Below are 18,133 nucleotides of genomic sequence, written 5' to 3'. Positions count from 1 at the left end.
AGGCAAGGCACACTCGACGTAACTTTTATTGAAAAAAAATCCACGTATAGGTGAACCCTCACAGTCCAAACCCTTGTTCAAGGGCCAACTACAATTTTCCATGCACTGACCCCACCCTGCTCCTTTGTTATAAATCCCCACTGTCCTTGTAGGAGCTGGAGTCTTCTCCCTCACTGCAAGACCCCGTGGTAGTGCTCACTATGCCCACCACCCTGTCCCCCTTTGATAAAGTCTGCTTTACCATGTTTGTTAACAAGTGTGTAGATACATTTCTCTTTAATACTTCTAACAATAATAGACATTATTTCTGTTACCATTTTACAAATCAGGAAGCTTCAGCTTACAGAAGTTGATAAACTTTTCCAAGGATACAAAGTTAATTATATTAACCTTATATCCATATGATTATATCAATAATCATTAACATAGAGATGGAGTGCAACCCCACACAAATTTCTAGTTATCCTTCTCCTCTATATTATACTATAATGTTTTAAATCACTGTTAAATTAGTTGACGCTTCCTCCTCAATTATTTCAGGCAGGGGTTAGCAAACCCTTTCTGTAAAGGGCCAGATAATATTTTAGGCTTGTGGACCACAGAACAGTTTTTGTCAGTGACAACTATTCAATTCTGCCATTGTAATAGACAATATATAAATGAATGTGTGTGCCTGTGTTCGTATAAAACTTTAATTACGAAAACAAGTGGCGGGCTAGCTTCAGGCCATAGTTTGTCAACCTTTGATATAAGGACAATTCATATTTCAGACCAACATGCCATATTTATCCTGTGGTTTTGCATAATCTGGGAATAACAGATCTAAAAAAAAAAAAAAGATTTAAAAAAAAAGGTAGAAGTCAATACCAAAAGGTAAGGGAAAGAGACTTAATTTTTCCTTTATCTTTCACCAACCAATCTCACAATGACAACAGGGGACATATATGACCCTTTGGTCTCTCAGTCATGGGTTCTCGGACCCCACTGGGCCTCTTCTCAGCCTCAGGATCCTTTCTTTCCCTTCAGTTGTGATTCCCACCATCTAACTGATCATGTCTTATTTTTCCATCCAACTGGGACCATAACCCTACAGCCAAGTGAATTTTCTAGTTATCCCTTTATATGTATTTTTATGTGATATCTCTATGTCTTTGTTCATGCTAAAAAAATTGTCCCACATCCTCTGTTAACCGATTCCAACAGATTCTTTAAGAAATGCTTCTTCATTGCATTCTTAGTTCAAAATGATCCTTTGATTCACCTATAATACATCATTTCTAAACATGCTACCCATACTATGAATTTTGTTTCAAATGTTGGCTCCTTTTTTCCCAAATACTATAATGCTAGTAACATAAAAGAATTAAGAGAACAGCTTAGGAGTTCAGTGTCGCTGGTTATAACTGGTAACTGACAAAAGTAATGATTGACCTTAGAGATTGAGCTTTGCTTTCATGTTCTGAACGATGAGAGTAAGGTGCAGCCTTCTCTTTCATACAGAAGTGGAAGGTAAACATTATTCAATAATTTGGGTTGATAACTTTGGGTATCAAAATCAAGAAGATGAGGTAGGAAAAATTATGGGGACACTAAAATGTCTAAATAGGCTGGACGTGGTGGCTCATGCCTGTACTCCCAGCACTTTGGGAGGCTGAGGTGGGCGGATCACTTGAGGTCATGAGTTTGAGACCAGCCTGGCCAACATGGTGAAACTCGGTCTCTACCAAAAATACAAAAAAATTAGCTGGGCATGGTGGCGGGTGCCTGTAATGCCAGCTACTCAGGAGGCTGAAGTGAGAATCACTTGAACTGAGAATAGCTTGAACCCTCGATGCAGAGGTTGCAGTGAGCCAAGATCACACCACTGTACTTTAGCCTGGGCAGCAGAGAGAGACTCCATCTCAAAAACAAACAAAACAAAAATAAAATGCCTAAATATACTAAAATGACATACATACAATGGAATATGAATGACATTACATATTCGTGTTAAGAAAGAATGTCTCTGATAAGCATTTCTCAAGTATTTTAATTGAAAAACCTAAGATATTCAATTTTTTTTTTTTTTGCATGTTACCAAGATCTTCACTGAGACCACTTAGTAGGAAGAAAAATAAAGAAATATATCCCGAAGTACAACTTGTTCCTTTCTCATTAATTCTTAAAGAGAAATTCTCTCACTCGTCTTGGGCTCGCCTCACAGTGCTCACACCGCCTCACGTTTCCTCTGCTGGTGGCAGCTGTGTCTTACGTGGTAACAGAGTCCCCCCTGTGATTTCCTCACTTCATTTTTAAAGAAGCCTGACAAGGTCGCCTTGTCGCCTCGTTCTTTTTTTTTCCTTTACCTGGTAGATGCTTGCGGTTTACTTCTCTCAAATTTACTAGCTGTAATATACTCCAGTTTTAAAAACTGTCTTAACAAAAGAGAATCTGAAAATGCTCTCTGAAGAACCTCTCTTATGAAAGGATCTTATAAAGAACATGCAATTGAACTTTTAAACACGTATTCAGAGTGGTTTCTTTGTTCTCAGTGAGGGCCCACCGTGGAAGATTATGGTGGGGAGTTAATGTCTTAAAAAAAAAAATCACACAAAAAATTTGACAGTTAAACAAATATGGCAAATAGTGCATACTTGATGCACTCTCAGAAAATGTTCAATGCACATTCACACACTAGAGACTTTGAGAAGGTCTGAACAAACAAAGCTGTTTAACATTCCAACAATATCCCCTAAACTTGTCTGACCCCTGAAATTTTTACCCCCAACACTTGAACACCTGTTATCATCTCTTAGAACTACTTCATGGAAAAAAGTCAGACAAGCTTTTAGATAATTAATTAATAGTTCATTAAATTTAAGGGACAGTTTAACATTTTAGCTACATCCTTATGAATTTCTTCCTATCCTGGAAATTCCTAATATGATAACATGGTTGAATATATCCACATTAATAAATGCGACAAAGAAATAAAATAAACTATGACTTGGAACTATTTACCAATGCAACATTATACATTTACCATGATCACGGTGGAGCCTAACCCTGATTTTGTGAAGAAACAGTGAGACTCTGGGATAAAGTGATTTAAGGCTATGTTTCAATTCTTTTATATCTAAAGTGGGGTTAGATTTGCCCTCTCTTCCCAACTGGTATATTTTAAGAATCAGGTGATCAAGATCAGGATCAAAATCAAGAATTTTTCATAAACAGTGAAGTGTTATAAAAGCATAGAGTGTTATAAAAGTATAAAAAGTAGTATTTCAAGTACAGCATCTATTTCCTTTTCATAGAACGAATGCTGTTGTGACTTCTTTTTTCAACTCTGACTAGATCACTGTCTTATAATTGTGAAATACTTTATTTCGCTTAGAGAAAATTAATTTTTGTTCAATCATTATATCATAATAACATATCATCAAACTTTTCAGAAAACACATGGCAAAAATAATATCAGAAAACTCGGTTTAAAATAAGAAAATATGTATTGCAAAATAGTTTGTCAACAGTGTCACCTTACTCTGGGCTCTCTTATGAACTCTTCTGTGGCAACCCTTCAGTCCCAGTGAATGAAGACAGTAGGGCTCTATATTCTGTGCGTCCTTCATTAAACTATTGATCCCTTTAGCATTATCCATAATGTTCCAGCAGCTCAGCACGTCAACTGGTGAAGTGCTAGTCTCTCTCTCCTTTCAATAACTTCCACGCTTTATGGAGAGGAAGTCACAATGATTTATTTACCTGACATTTTCCAGTCCGGATGTCGTACAGGGCCACTGAACCATGGCGAGCTCCAACTGCTATTCTGTGATTCCGCTCATAATAGCTGACCATGTAGAACCTGAGTTGAACATTTTAACAACAAAAACAAAAACAAGAAGCCAGGTGAGATGACCTGCACTTGGAAGTGGACAGCAACATTTCAAAGGTTAAAGTTAGCTCTGATATATATTTTGAAATAAATATATCCATAGTAAATATATTATGATTTTTCAAAAACGTGTCATTTTAGTAATTCTTAAAAATTAACTGAAAGAAAAATGATGTAGAATATCACTTTGGCCTCTTAATAATTATTTTCAACAGAAACAACTTAGAATCACAAACACCCTTGAATTTTTGAAACAAGAAATAAGGGCCAAATACAAAAAAATTAAATATGAAAATCCAGTTTTGCTACAGTGACTACTATGCAAATATTTCTATTTGCGCAGAAATAGAAAAGATGAAAAGGCTTACATATTTCACGTAATTATGTTCTTCTGGTTTATTATAGTATTAAAGAGTAAAATATACTTTCTGGCAGAACAATCATAAAAAGACTACATAAAATTTATGTTTAAGTTCATATCAGTAATTTAGAATAAAATTAGAAAACTGTCTACCAGAAAAAGTTATCCGGTCAAGTTTCCTTGATTTCCCATGTTTACCAGCTTATCTAAATGATAGCCATGGCTTTTAGCAGTGTGAATAAGCATATTTGGTACTTATATTATATTGCATAATTCAGCAAGGATGGTTTGAAGATTGTAAGAGATTGATTTATTATTTATTTTTATTTTTCCAGATTAATTTTCATGATGAGGTTAAGTATTTGAATTCCTTGTCTGTGCATTGCCATATTGATTTCACGTGTATAAGGCTAGGGACTGAAGTTAAGAATAAAAATTATGAGAAGTATAAATTAGGTATCATTTTATATCTGTGAATAGTTTCAAATATACCTTCCCATTATCTAGTCCTGTTGTCTCAGTGTGAGTTGCCCAGATGAACAAATGGCCTACCCTAAATATTTAGGAGGATTTTGCATCAATTCTATTACACATTCTTTGTCTTTTCCCCTTGGGTTCCATAATACCAAACTAACTGTTCTGTTAATATTTATATTTTATAAGGGGGGAGGGTGACATAAAACATGACAGAAAAAAAGCTCATTTCTCTAATGCTTTCTTGAGGTATACTAGGGCATGAGACAGCATTTCTCGCTGAGAGAGACAAGATATTTGAATGTGGGAGCATTCTGAAACCAGGGGTATTCTGACAAAGCCATTTGGCACTGGCAGACACTATGACATTCATATATATTTCATAAATCTGGAAAACAAACCATTACATTTTTAAACTTTTGTTTGTTACTTATTACCAAGTAATATACTAAACAATATTTTTGTCCTACCCCTAAGCCCCACTGAATAACCAGCCTCTTCCCCTTTAGTGGAAGGTTAATGCTTAATTTTTTTTTAACTTTTACTAACAGGAAGGAAACCACTTTAGTGTGTCCTGCTGGGTGGATTTTCTGTGCTCACGAATGGCAGTGTCCTCTCTGTACATTGGTTTGAGAGAAGGAAGGATATAGAAAGCTCCTAAAACATATGAAGCTTCTCCAGCTATTAAGTGGTTAGGAAAAAGCTAGTTTCTCAGTTTTTCTTGTCCAAAGAATATTACTCTACCTTAAGAGAAAGAGTGGGAATCAGCATTCAAAATCTACCATTCTCACACTTGTAAATGAAAATGATTTAGAAGAGTTTAAAAAACATTTACCGTTTTGTTACTCGATAATTACAGTGGTCTAAGTATTGGGCATCACTGTGTCTGTATCTGTGCGTACATTGACATCTATATCTATACACATATAGTCATGAATAATTTATGTCCTATTACGGTACACAGAATATAATATCTAACAAATGTTTTAGCAAGTATTTATTCTGTGCAGGTTAATACACATAGGAAAGTATAATTTGCAGTGGTATTTTGCTTTACCTATTATTTGCACAAATTTAACAACTATATTGCCAACATCCTTTTGCAAAACTGAAAATAATTACCCCCAAAATAACCCTCTTCAAAACAATACATTAGTAAAATATACCTGTGTTGACAAAATCTTACTTAGTGAAACTAGAATCTGAAGAGGTTTTGTTACATTGCCCATTTTCTATGCTCTGAATATCAAACTCATCTTTCTATATCATCTACAAACACCATTATTTATGGTAGAAAGATCAAATCTATTCTTGGAATCAAATCTTTACTCTGCCTGAAAGGACCATATATATTACAGGTCTGCATTTTTCATTCTTTGGAATTTACTACTGGACTAATACTTGTAAACAATAACTTAAAGAATTCTGGACAGTGAAGGTCTTAAGGCATGTTTTAATCTTAGGATTTCTTGTTAAACTTTTTATTCCTTTAGCAGTAGCTCTCTTAACAGAAGAAATCAGTGGTATGTACATAGTCACTTCCCAAGTATTCACCACGGGAACCAGCTGCAGAGAACCAATCCCTGCTGAGGCTTCCAGAGCCCACCATCCTCCTAGTCTGCTCTTTCCTGGAGGACTGGCTCCAGGTAGGGTCTGTCAAGACGAAGGACGCCCATTACTTGCTTTCTGCCCTGAAGGGACCAATGGATTGAAGAGAAGGGTCCATTATAGTTTTTAAAGTTGCACTTTTCTAATCTTGACCGGATCCTGCAGGACTGGAATTTTCCTAAGGGATGAAAATTCCTGTAAAATTTGGGGGTCTCAGAGTACGTGTTCTTGTGTGCTGCACCTTCTAGAAATGGTGTCTTAGTCTCCAGTTCACTGTGTTGATAACATGTCACTTAGGCAGTTGGCCATGACCTGGCAAGAACCATTTTATATTCAATAGTTCTCCTCTGCTAGGTGGACTACAAGGAAACTGTGAAACCAGAGAGCACATCACCACTCAAATCAGTGAAAGAAGAATAAAGTGGAAATGGATAATGATGTAAAGTACGTTTCTTGCTGGAGCTGAGGTGGTCATCATCCAACATGTTGAAAGTCACTGATCTCCATGCTTTCATCACTGTCCGCATGCAGTCAGAGTAACTTTTCAACAATAAATCACCTCTCTTCTGTTCACAGCCTTGTTCAGGACTTGACACCTCTCTCCTTTGTTCATGCTGCTCTAGTCACAGTGATCTCCTTGCACTTTCTTGAATATGTCAAGGGGGTTCCCATTTGGGGTTTTGACAGTTGTTGCTCCCGCTGCTTGAAAATCTCATCAGCCTGTTAACCACTATTGCTCATGCCCTCACTTCATTTACGTCTCTGTTCTAAAGTTATCCTGACAAAGGAGGCTTTTTTTTTTTTTTTTTTTTGAGACGGAGTCTCGCTCTGTCACCCGGGCTGGAGTACAGTGGCTGGATCTCAGCTCACTGCAAGCTCCGCCTCCCGAGTTTACGCCATTCTCCTGCCTCAGCCTCCCGAGTAGCTGGGACTACAGGCACCCGCCACCTCGCCCGGCTAGTTTTTGTACTTTTTAGTAAAGATGGGGTTTCACCGTGTTAGCCAGGATGGTCTCGATCTCCTGACCTCGTGATCTGCCTGTCTCGGCCTCCGAAAGTGCTGGGATTACAGGCTTGAGCCACCGCGCCCGGCCCCCAAAGGAGGCTTTTATGGGCCACCCTGTTTAACGCCACAGCCCTTTACCCATTACTTTTAACCCAATATCCTACTTTGTCTTTATTATGCCCATCACCATTGAGATATTAAACGATAATTTTTATTTATTGCTTTTTATCCTCCATCTGGGACTTCGTGTTTTGCATGAATACATAAATATGGTCCAAGCAAGTAGGATGCAACAGTAAGTGAAGTTTGAAACATTACACTTACCCTTCAGTCACCAGTGTATAATCTATGCTAAATATGGATTTTTATGACCAATGAGTATTTTATAGGGTCTAAAACAATAATTGAGATGAACAACAAAAGGAAACAAACACTGTCCAAAAATGGCAGAAATCAGGAAATGGGCTCTCCCATGACCCTTTTAGAAACGTATTTTCAATTGAGACAAACAATTGTAGATTTACAAGAAGTTATCTGTAAAGGCTTCTGGAGTCTGGGTATCTTAGCATGAGACTGACAGTTACATAATAAAAACTATGTAATTATATATTAGGGAATTAGAAAAGATTGCATGAGCTGAAATTCAAAAAGGTAAATACAAATAGTCTAAATAATAATATGCACAATAAAATATATTTTCAATATAAATGTCCGGGAAAAAAATGACTCTACGAATTTGCCAAAGACTTATATTAGCACACAAAAATTTCAATAAAAATGGTATCACTTTGATGCCATTATTGAAATAGGGCAAAACCTAATTAAAAGATAATCATTGATCAATCATTATTAACTATTACTATAACAGGCTACTGGGGAGGAGAGATACAATCCAGTTCTGCCAAGATATATTTGTGACTTCAACTATTGAGGAGCAACTCACAGTGGGGTGTACAAACACGGAGAGGGATGGTTTGAGTTTGAAACACAAATATGAACTGAGTCTACTCTGGCATAGCAAATCACTTGGAAGCACACCATGTTGCTTGAGAGTTGGCCAAACACTCAGTACCTGAGTTTCTTTTTTTTTTTTTTTGAGACGGAGTCTCACTCTGTTGCCCAGGTTGGAGTGCAGTGGCCAGATCTCAGCTCACTGCAAGCTCCGCCTCCCGGGTTCACGCCATTCTCCTGCCTCAGCCTCCCGAGTAGCTGGGACTACAGGCGCCCGCTACCTCACCCGGCTAGTGTTCTTTTTTTTGTATTTTTTAGTAGAGACGGGTTTCACCGGGTTAGCCAGGATGGTCTCCATCTCCTGACCTCGTGATCCGCCCGTCTCGGCCTCCCAAAGTGCTGGGATTACAGGCTTGAGCCACCGCGCCCGGCCCTGAGTTTCTAAATAACTTTGGCACTCCCTATTTATACTTTCCCTTGAATTGATGAACTTTTAGTCTTTATAAAAAATGGTCCGCAAATAAGAGAAAATGTGTGAAATTTAAAAGTTAATTTGAAAAAAAGAAATAGAAAACATGCAACTATCAGCAGAATTAGGACTTGGGAAAAAGATGGAAACCTGTAAAAATACTTTATGACTTTGGTAATTTGCAATGATCTCAGGACGTGAAGTTACTGCTGGATATCACTTCCCTGAACATTAGATGCAAGAAGAAACACTTCAATTAATCCAAGATTAACCTCCAGCTTCACATGAAACCATCTTAAATCTAAGCATACACAAAAGAGAATAAAGGGAATACAACTATCTTTTTTCCCCCCAAAATAATACCACAACGACTACTATGTGCAGCTAATATGTACTGAGTATTATGTATCAGGCACTATCCTAAGCATCTGTACATGTATTTTCAAAAGTAGCTGAGGTATTATGAACAATTCTTATCTAGTTGTTTTTAGGAATTCTTAACATGATTGAAAATGGTTCACACCCACTAACAGTAACTACTCTTAACTATTTACTGGATCTGGATCTTCCGAGAGCTTTTCTATTTTTTTTTTTTTTTTTTTTCACCATTCAGACTGCGTCCTCTCCCTCTTACTCTCGCAGAAGAAGAGAAGAACTATCATCAATGGCAAAGCGCAGTTGCAGGGAAGCAACACGCTCAGGGGAGGATGCTGCGCCTCCTCTTTGTGGTTTCTGCTGCCTACACGTTCCAAGCAACTTCTCTAGTAACCAAGTATAGAAATGATCACTGAAAGTACAGTCTATTTTCTAACCTTTAATACAAGTGATGTACATACTACACATACTTTTCTGCAACTTTGTTTTCTTCATGGGATGGTCCTCTCATGTCAGCACACGTGGATCTCATGTCATTCTTGCTCACCTCTGCACTGTAGTTCTGCGTATGTGCATTACATTATTTAACCATTCTTTTTCTGATGGGAACTTAGGTTATACTGTACACAGATCCTTGCGTACACCTAGGTATTTTTGTAGGACAGAGACACCAAAGCTGTGTCAAAGCATATGTACATTTTAAATTTTAGTAGACAATGCAAAACTGCCTTCACTTTTCGCTGAAAGAATGTTCCTACTTAGTATTAGCAAACTTCATACTTTTTTGCCAATAAGAGGGAAAAAAGTATCACATATTTGGTTTACTTTACACAAAGTGACTTTTTAGATTGATCCACTTGGTTACAGTCTGCAGGATATGCATGTAGGTTACATTCTTAATGTAAAGAAAAATTATTTAAAATCGAATCAACTGCATGTTGCATCCCTTTTTTCATCATGCATACTGATGGAAAGGAAATACCTATGAGGTATCCCCAGGAAACCACAGGAAAGATTTGATTCCACAACACAGTCAAGCTAGTTCTGCAGGAAACAGCAACAGGACTTCTACAGTGGAGCAATGTACGTGTCACTTTGACCCCAAGAAGGTACCAGTGACAACTAACTACCTCAACCTCCTTGGCTAGACAGGACAAGATGCCAAAGAGCTCTTTCAGGGCCACAAACTTCAGGAGCTCAGTCTAAAAGATTCAAGAGGAGGTTCTCAGAGAATTGGTCAACAGTCCTCACAGATGCCACAGCCACAATCAAGGGGGACAGTTTTGTTCAGGAAGAGGCACTTTCTAGAACATGTTTGTACACACCCTCCAGAATTTCAGGCTGCCATGCTGCTAATATGTTTGAAAGGTTCACAGACATCAAAATGGCTTTGGTGAAGGCATCAGCTCAGGGTGAGCTGTGTTGTTAGTTTTGGGGGCTATGAATGGTGGAGGGTGGGGAAATGTTTTCCAGAAATGCATCATTCCTGTGGAGAGCACTAGTTCAAAAAACCAAATGAAGTATCTCTCATTCTGGGATGGTGACAGACACTGCAGAATTCCATTTGAGAGTCACTACTTCCCAGTCAGGGTTTTGCACACTGTAAACAGTCAGTATTCCCTGCTGAGTAGTTCGTTTCCCTCTGAAAAACTTGCCACAAGCACATTGCAGCTGGCATGTTAAAAGCAAGATCAAAAATGATTCCTGGGCTATCCAGGCATCAGAAATCCTGCAAGGAAAAATAGCATGCACATCCAGGGTTTGAGGCACAATGGCTGAGAAACAGGCTCCTTATCACCTGGATCCATACTTACTAATTGTGTAACCGTGAGTGAGTTCCTTAACTTGTCTATGTCTCAGTGTCCTAATATGGAACAGGGGAACAATAACAGTACTTACTATGGTATGTGTGGTTGAAATGAGTTAATGCAACAGAAGTACCTAAAACAGTGCCTGACACATAGTAAACACTGGTAGGTACATGCAAACCTTATCAGCTATCGTCATCATCATCATCATTATCATCATCCACCTGCATCTCTGAATATATACTACAGAAAGATTAAATAAGATGTAGTTAATTTGCTATTTTCCTATGGCAAATAAGTGTCAGCTAATAACATGCTAAAACATAAGGAGAATGGATGCTCAGAATATTTTAAATTTATATATTTTCAAATACGATTTACAACTATAAATCTGATAATAATTGCAAATTATTTTATAGTTTCAGTCTAAATTTGCTAATATAATAGGGATTTGGTCTGAAACACTTTGCTATGGCATTTCAAACAGGCTGAAAATTAAATATTCCTCCTGTTATACAGTGAAATGGAATACTGCTGGAAGGTCTAGTTTTTTGTTTTAATATGAAGAACTTTAGTATTAAAAGACAGCCACCTGTCTGGGAGATTTTACGGTACACAAACTGGACTAGAATGATTTTAGAGAGATTTCTACTTGTAAATATAGAAGTAACATCTAAAATTATTTATTATGAAATGTATTCTATAAAATGGGACCTAACTTATGAATTTTACTGGAATTTAGGACTGAAGCTACTTTACATCCCATTATTGTAATCACCATATGGGATAAAAACAAACCACAGGTTTGGAGGAGTCTCTTAAAAAATGAGCTCATGCACTGTTCTAAAGTAGACAGTCTTCATTTCCTTACTAGATTTTAAGTGCCCATTTAGGTGAACAGAGCTGATTCAGCTTTTCACTTGAAAAGCAAAATCAATCAGTCTGTCTACATAATAGCCAAGTTTAAGAAAAGGTGAGCTATCTCTGAAAATACAGACTTTTAACTGTTCTGTCTAGATTAGTTTTTCTCATTCAGTTCAAAAGTTTAAATACTTATTTTACCTTGAATTTTTAAAATCTTATCTGTGTTATAGCTATAATGTTTCCCCAATGACACTTTTTACTATTTCTTTCATTTGCATTATTCTAATATATATCCAATTTTAAAGAAACACACTCATTGAAAAGAGAAACACAGATGATTCATTATAGAAAAACAGTTAAGAAGTGAAAGTAACTCTTTACCAATAATCCCCTCCCATCACCCCAGTATCCACCAGTCACAGCTTGGGGTGTGTCTTTCCAGATCTTTTTCTCTTCATATATATACCTGTATAGGTATGAATAATGATCATCACATATAGTTTTCTTTTTTAAAAATGATTTTATTTTACATACTCTTCTGTAATATTGCTAGTTTCTTTTAAAATTTCTCTTTTACTAACATCTTTCCATGTCAGTAAAAATGGATTACCTCAACCTTTTTAATGGCTGTATGGTATGCCATAGTTCTCTATATTTAATAGAAACAAGTGTTAGTAAGACATAATTTCATTTAGAGGACACAAGTGAATGAGTGTTTTAATACAAAGCACATTATTCTGTGTAAATACTAAGATAACTTCCGACAAAGGTCAACTAAAAGTTAATCAATTAAATCCAGCAAAAACAATATTAAACACTTTAAAATTTAATATCAATAGTATTAAAACTCATGTGCTTTATCCATCTTAAGTAAATTAGAGAAAATTATATCCCAAATCCTTTCAAGTTAGTACCTTCCTTGCTACTACTAATGTCTTTAATATCTACTGGAAAGCCAAAGTAGTTGAGTCATTACATATGTTGTCCAGTTCTATGTACATGGTACTTGAGAATTTCTTCATTCTTAGCCATGAAATATGCAATGTAAAAGAATACACACTGTAATTTTTGCAAAGTAATCATTGATTCCTTAGTCAGCAATTCACAATAGTGTTTAATTAGTATTTCGTTCAATAAGAGTCATTTTTATATATTAAAAAAAGCATAGATTTTGGAGTCAGAAGGCTATATCTGCCTGATAAACATCTACTCATCTTTGAAAGCTCTGCTAAAATACTACCAGTTCTCCTTTCCTCTATGCACAACTGCCAGCTCCCTCCTTTGTGTCCCTCTTATCATGGCACTGGGACTCTTCTGTGCGTCCTGGACACCCTTTTCTCATAGCGTTTATGACAGCTCACTGATTGACCTCTCTGTCTCTGCCAAGCCAACTTTAAGGCCCTTTAGGGCAGGGACTGCCTGACAGGCCCAGCATGGCATACAGTACAGATAAACGAATAACTGAATGAATTGGAAATTTTCAGAGAAGTCACACAAGTGCTTAAAAAAATTTTACTTTGTTAAATTGAACAAGTCCCATTTTTTGATTCCTATTTCTTGAGTGGCTTCTTTTTTTCTAATTTTGGAATTGGGTACTAAGATTAGCCATTTATATGTTAAAAAACAGTCAATTAAAATATTTTCTTTTCATTTTTATTTTCAGTTCTAAAGATAAACACCATATAGTGTTGTAAATATCATCATTAAATATGACTGAAGTTTCTATTGATTTTTTATCTCTTTAATAAGTATGAGTGGATAATATGCTTTTTAAAAAATACAGTTTATTTTTTAGAGATGTTTTAAAATCAAAGCAAAACTGAGGAGAAAGTAGAGTTCCTATATTATTCCCACGTCTGTATACACACGACCTCCTCCACTATCAATACCCTGCACCAGGGTGGCAGCTTTCTGATAAATTTACATATCATTTACATTAGTGTCCACTCTTGGTTTTGTACATTCTATGGATTTTGACGAATGTATAATGGCATACATCTACCATTAGAGTATCATATGTATCACATAACATAGTGCCACTACCCTGAAAATCCTTTCTCCCTCGACCTCTGGCAACCACTGATCTTTTTCTGACTATAGTTTTGCCATTTCCAGGATGTCATATGGCTGGAGATCATATAATAGATAGCCTTTTCAGATTGATGTCTTGCATTTAGTGATATGCATTTAGTAATATGCATTTCTCCGTGTCTTTTCATGGCTTGACAGCTAATTTTTTAATACTGCTAAATAATATTCCACTGTCTGAATGTAAGAGAAGTAACATGCTTCTAAAAAAACTATCCCTTTGGTTTCCACTTAAACTTTTTTCCCCGTAAAACTTAATCAGATACAAAAATAGCATTAAACAAAATAGGAACTCCTTGTTTTTCTTAAAACATGTGATTTACCTTCCATATTAATTGAGTTCTTTGTTCATTAAATAGTCTCAGTGCAGGATTAGGTTTGAGAGTAATTACTTCAAAGAATTTTTAGGAAGGCATCAAAGAAGCTGCAGCATCCATATAGCCCTATGTTAAGATGTATGTATTTTAACATGTTTCAGAATTTATTGTAAGATAATGGTTGGTAATCATACATTTGTAAGTCAGCCATGAGAAAAGTAGCTGCTACACAAAACGTTTAATATTTTGGAGTTGAATGTTGCCATCGTTAGCAGGCACAAGAGCCCCTTGTTTCCTACTGGAGGAAACTGAAGTCGAGTGATGTGCCCCAGACTGCACAGTGGGTGTGGCAAAGGCAGGAGCCCCCACCACCTGGACTTCGCTGTCTCACCAGACGCAGTCCCACAGGGACAGCTGAGAGCAGTGCTTCTCAAGTGTCCACACTGACACCAGGATGTTATTTGCCTTTTTCACTCTCGTTTTCTCACGAACGTATAGCTGAGTTTTCCAGATTTTACATGATCTGAGATATCACAGGTAGAAGCAGATAGAAGAATCCAGTTGACTTCTGTTAAGCCAGACATCAAAGAGGTTGGCATCATTTTTCATAAAAATATTTTTTATGTTAACATATAATGGGTTCTTTTCAAATAAAATAATTTAAAAATTTCTCAGTTTAAATTTCTAATATGGCAAATATTGATAGTTATAATTCACTATAAACAAATGTTCTTTGGGTTCTTCAATAATTTTTAAGAGTTTAAAGGGGTCCTAACATTAAATAGGTTGAGAATTATTCACTTGGAATCTTAATTCTTTGAAAAAGCAGACTATATACTAGTGTATATATGTATATGTGCATGTGTATATACACATAGTGTGCATATAAATAAGATATATATAATACAGATATATAGTGTATATGTAGCTTAAGATATATACATCATGTGTGTATATATCTTAAGATTTCATATATGTATTCCATATTTTAGGGAATTATACATATTCTGTATCTTTGAGAATTTTGTTTCAAAGAAACAAAAGCAAGTTAAACACAAGTGCTTAGGGTTGCTGAGAAGAGACTGTAAGATAACCTCAGAATCGACAGGATGAGATGCCATTTAGGATGGGGAAGAGCTAACTGTGAACTAGGAAAGGGAAAGCCAAGGTAACAAAGATGAGGAAAAGGGTGTGAGGAAGAGGTATGGGAGTGTGCGCCCTGGCTCTCTGTTCTAGGAGCAGACCCTTTAATCCTCAGTGCAGGCACAGGGTCTCTCTCTGCATTCATCATTCAACAGTTAAGGCTGCTGGGACTACAATAGGAAATTATCAGAGAAGTTACCTGTTCTTAAGGGCCTAATGAGTAAAAAAAAGGATAAACAAGAGGAGTGCAGATTATAAAATTCTGTGAAGTTAAAAGGGTAATAATGTTGAGAGTGATGGCAAGGAGGCTGTTATACATAGGGAGGTCAGAGGAGGCTGACCTGAATGATGAGACCATGCAGGCTATGTCAATATCTGGAGGAGGTGCCTTCTAGGCAGAGGAAATAGCAAGAACAAAAGTCCTGAGGTAGGAATAAGCTTGGCCTTATTAAAGGAAGAGAAAAAAGACTAATGAGCCTAGAGAATTTGAGAATGGCACTTCAAGAATGCAAGTCTGACACATTTAAGAGGATGTCATCTATAATGTGACCTCTAAACAATGGGCAGATTTGCTGCCAAAAATTATGTATCATGGTGCTTTAACATCAAATGCCCATGGTTCCTTAAGGAGGTCCCCTTCTGGAACCAGTGGCACTGGAATCCCAAGAAAAGTTAACGGTCCTTTAAAATAAATAGAAGTTTCAGGATTTCTACTGAGCTACAGGAAGCCTAGCCTCAGTTTTCCTGAAATCTAGGCTACCTTCTCTCTAGGTACTGGATCGTAGGAAAGGTTATCACTGTGGGATATGGGAGATGCAGAAAATAAAGAGTTTTAAGAAAGAAAAAATACATTTCATGATTCTGTGCAACAAAGGATTTCACTAAATCAGTGGTTCTCAAACTGTGGTTTGCAGATGCCTTTCCTTTGAGAAGTCTACGAGATCAAAACAATTTCCATGAAAATACTGAGATATTATTTGGCCTTTTCGTCGTGTTGATTTTGCACTGATGATGCAAAAGCAATGGTGGGTAAAACTACTGACACTTTAACCCGAATCAAGGCAGGGGCACTGACATGTACTCGTTTAGCAGTCGCTATGTTCTTCACTGCCATGCTGGCAGTGAGCAAAATAACAGAACAGTTTCACTTCAGAATATCCATGATGAAAAAGTTATTAATCAAGGAAATTTGAACCCTTGAGTACACATTGTTTCAACATTCAGTGTGACAAAGTGGGAAGTACGCATAAAACACTTCTGTATACTGAAATCTCATGGTTGTCTTGGAGAAAAACACTTGTAAGATTGACTTGCAGAATGAACTAGCTGCTTTTTTCACCGAACGCCATTTACTTGAAAGCATAACTGAGAGAAAAACTAGTTATCTGAGAGATACTTTCTTGAATATGAACAAAGTTAAGCCTTTCCAGGAAAACAACTGACAAGATTCATTGTCAATGATACGTTCAAGCTTTTAAGTAAAAATAATTTTGGAAACCTATATCTGGCTTCTCAACACTAACTTTTTTGAGGAGATCAGCAGTAATATTAGCAAATGTGATATTTTAATATTGTTAAACGCAAAGTGACCATATATGGACAGCCAACATAACTCAGTGGACCAACATTCTCTGAAGACCAGGGCATAATGTTACAAACTCACGGGCAGGTGAAAGACCCATTCGAAGTGCAAGATACACTGGTGGATTTAATATAGCAGTAAAGTTCATGTGACTGCAGATTCCACATTGCAACTAACCTTTAAAAAACAATCACATGTTGAGTTTTGGTGTAGTGTCCAAGAAGATATAAAATTACCTGAAAAGGCCATTAAAACATTCCTCCCTTTTCAACTACACATCTGTGTGAGCAGTTACATTCTGACCATATCTTCCAACCAAAATAATATACTGCAACAGATGAAAGACATGCATAGCTATTAAATTCCACCTGTCTTCTAGACAGTAAAGAGATCTGACAAATGTCAAGCGATGCTACTTTTCTCAGTATTTGTTCGTTTTGGAAAGTATTTTTCATAAAAATGTTTCTACATCAATGCAAAATGAGTTGATTTTAAATAAATAAATCAATATTTTAAAAATGCTCAGTTTTAATTTTTAAAAGACGAAAATATAGATACAATCTTCATAAACAAAAACTCAGGTTTTCAATTTTGATAAGATCATGAGACCAAAAAGTTTGAGAACCACTACTTTAAAGACTGAAAAGCATTTGGTAATCAAAAATTGTTTGTAACCAAAGGGAAACAGAGAGACAGAGAGAGAGTTTAGAAAACCAGTGGGGGCAAAAACCAGATTCCAGTAGATGAAGAGAGTGGGAGAGGTGACAAACTGGATGAAGTGTCCTGGAAAAGGATGGATTGGACAGTAGGTGGAGAAGATACAGAGAGAAGGAAGGGTTTTCACAAGAGAACAAAATACACTTCCAGGCTGAAAAAGAGATGCCATAGAGAAGGAGAAGTTAAGGATAAAAGAGAAAGTTATCTAAAGAGCAAGGTCCAAGAGGCGGTGAGAGAAAATGAGATGAAGGATAGAGAGGAAGAGGCCTGGGCTTGGAACTCAGCAACGGTCAGCTCATCCTCTGATGAGATGGCTCAACTCCATGTGTGCCCCTGACACGTGTAAGCCTGTGTAACAGTGCACACCCCACTCTAAGAACACAGAACAGATATGAGATCTGTTCAGGAAAGCTGAGCTTCACTTTGGTCTGACTGTCAGCATAAAAAAAGCTTGTCAGTTTGCCTGTTTTTAAAATGAAGGACAGGAAGTAGTAAGTCAT

General features: G+C 36.7%; 1 protein-coding gene and 1 pseudogene across 3 annotated transcripts in view; both read right to left on the bottom strand.

Annotated features, from left to right (window-relative positions):
• Window positions 1–18,133, bottom strand: part of WDR7 (WD repeat domain 7) — a 408,770-nt gene that overhangs the window by 71,149 nt on the left and 319,488 nt on the right. For all 3 annotated transcript variants that reach the window (XM_033238435.1, XM_033238452.1, XM_033238442.1), the window contains one exon: window positions 3,742–3,841. In XM_033238435.1, coding sequence (XP_033094326.1) covers window positions 3,742–3,841 — 100 coding nt within the window. The remainder of the gene's footprint in view (window positions 1–3,741; window positions 3,842–18,133) is intronic.
• On the bottom strand, window positions 9,344–9,542 carry LOC117062657 (annotated as a pseudogene).

The sequence above is a fragment of the Trachypithecus francoisi genome, unplaced genomic scaffold (genome assembly GCF_009764315.1).
Source record: "Trachypithecus francoisi isolate TF-2019V2 unplaced genomic scaffold, Tfra_2.0 Contig01474, whole genome shotgun sequence".
NCBI lineage: Eukaryota > Metazoa > Chordata > Mammalia > Primates > Cercopithecidae > Trachypithecus > Trachypithecus francoisi.
The sequence above is the reverse complement of the archived record's forward strand: the minus strand, read 5'-3'. Positions and strand labels throughout refer to the sequence as shown.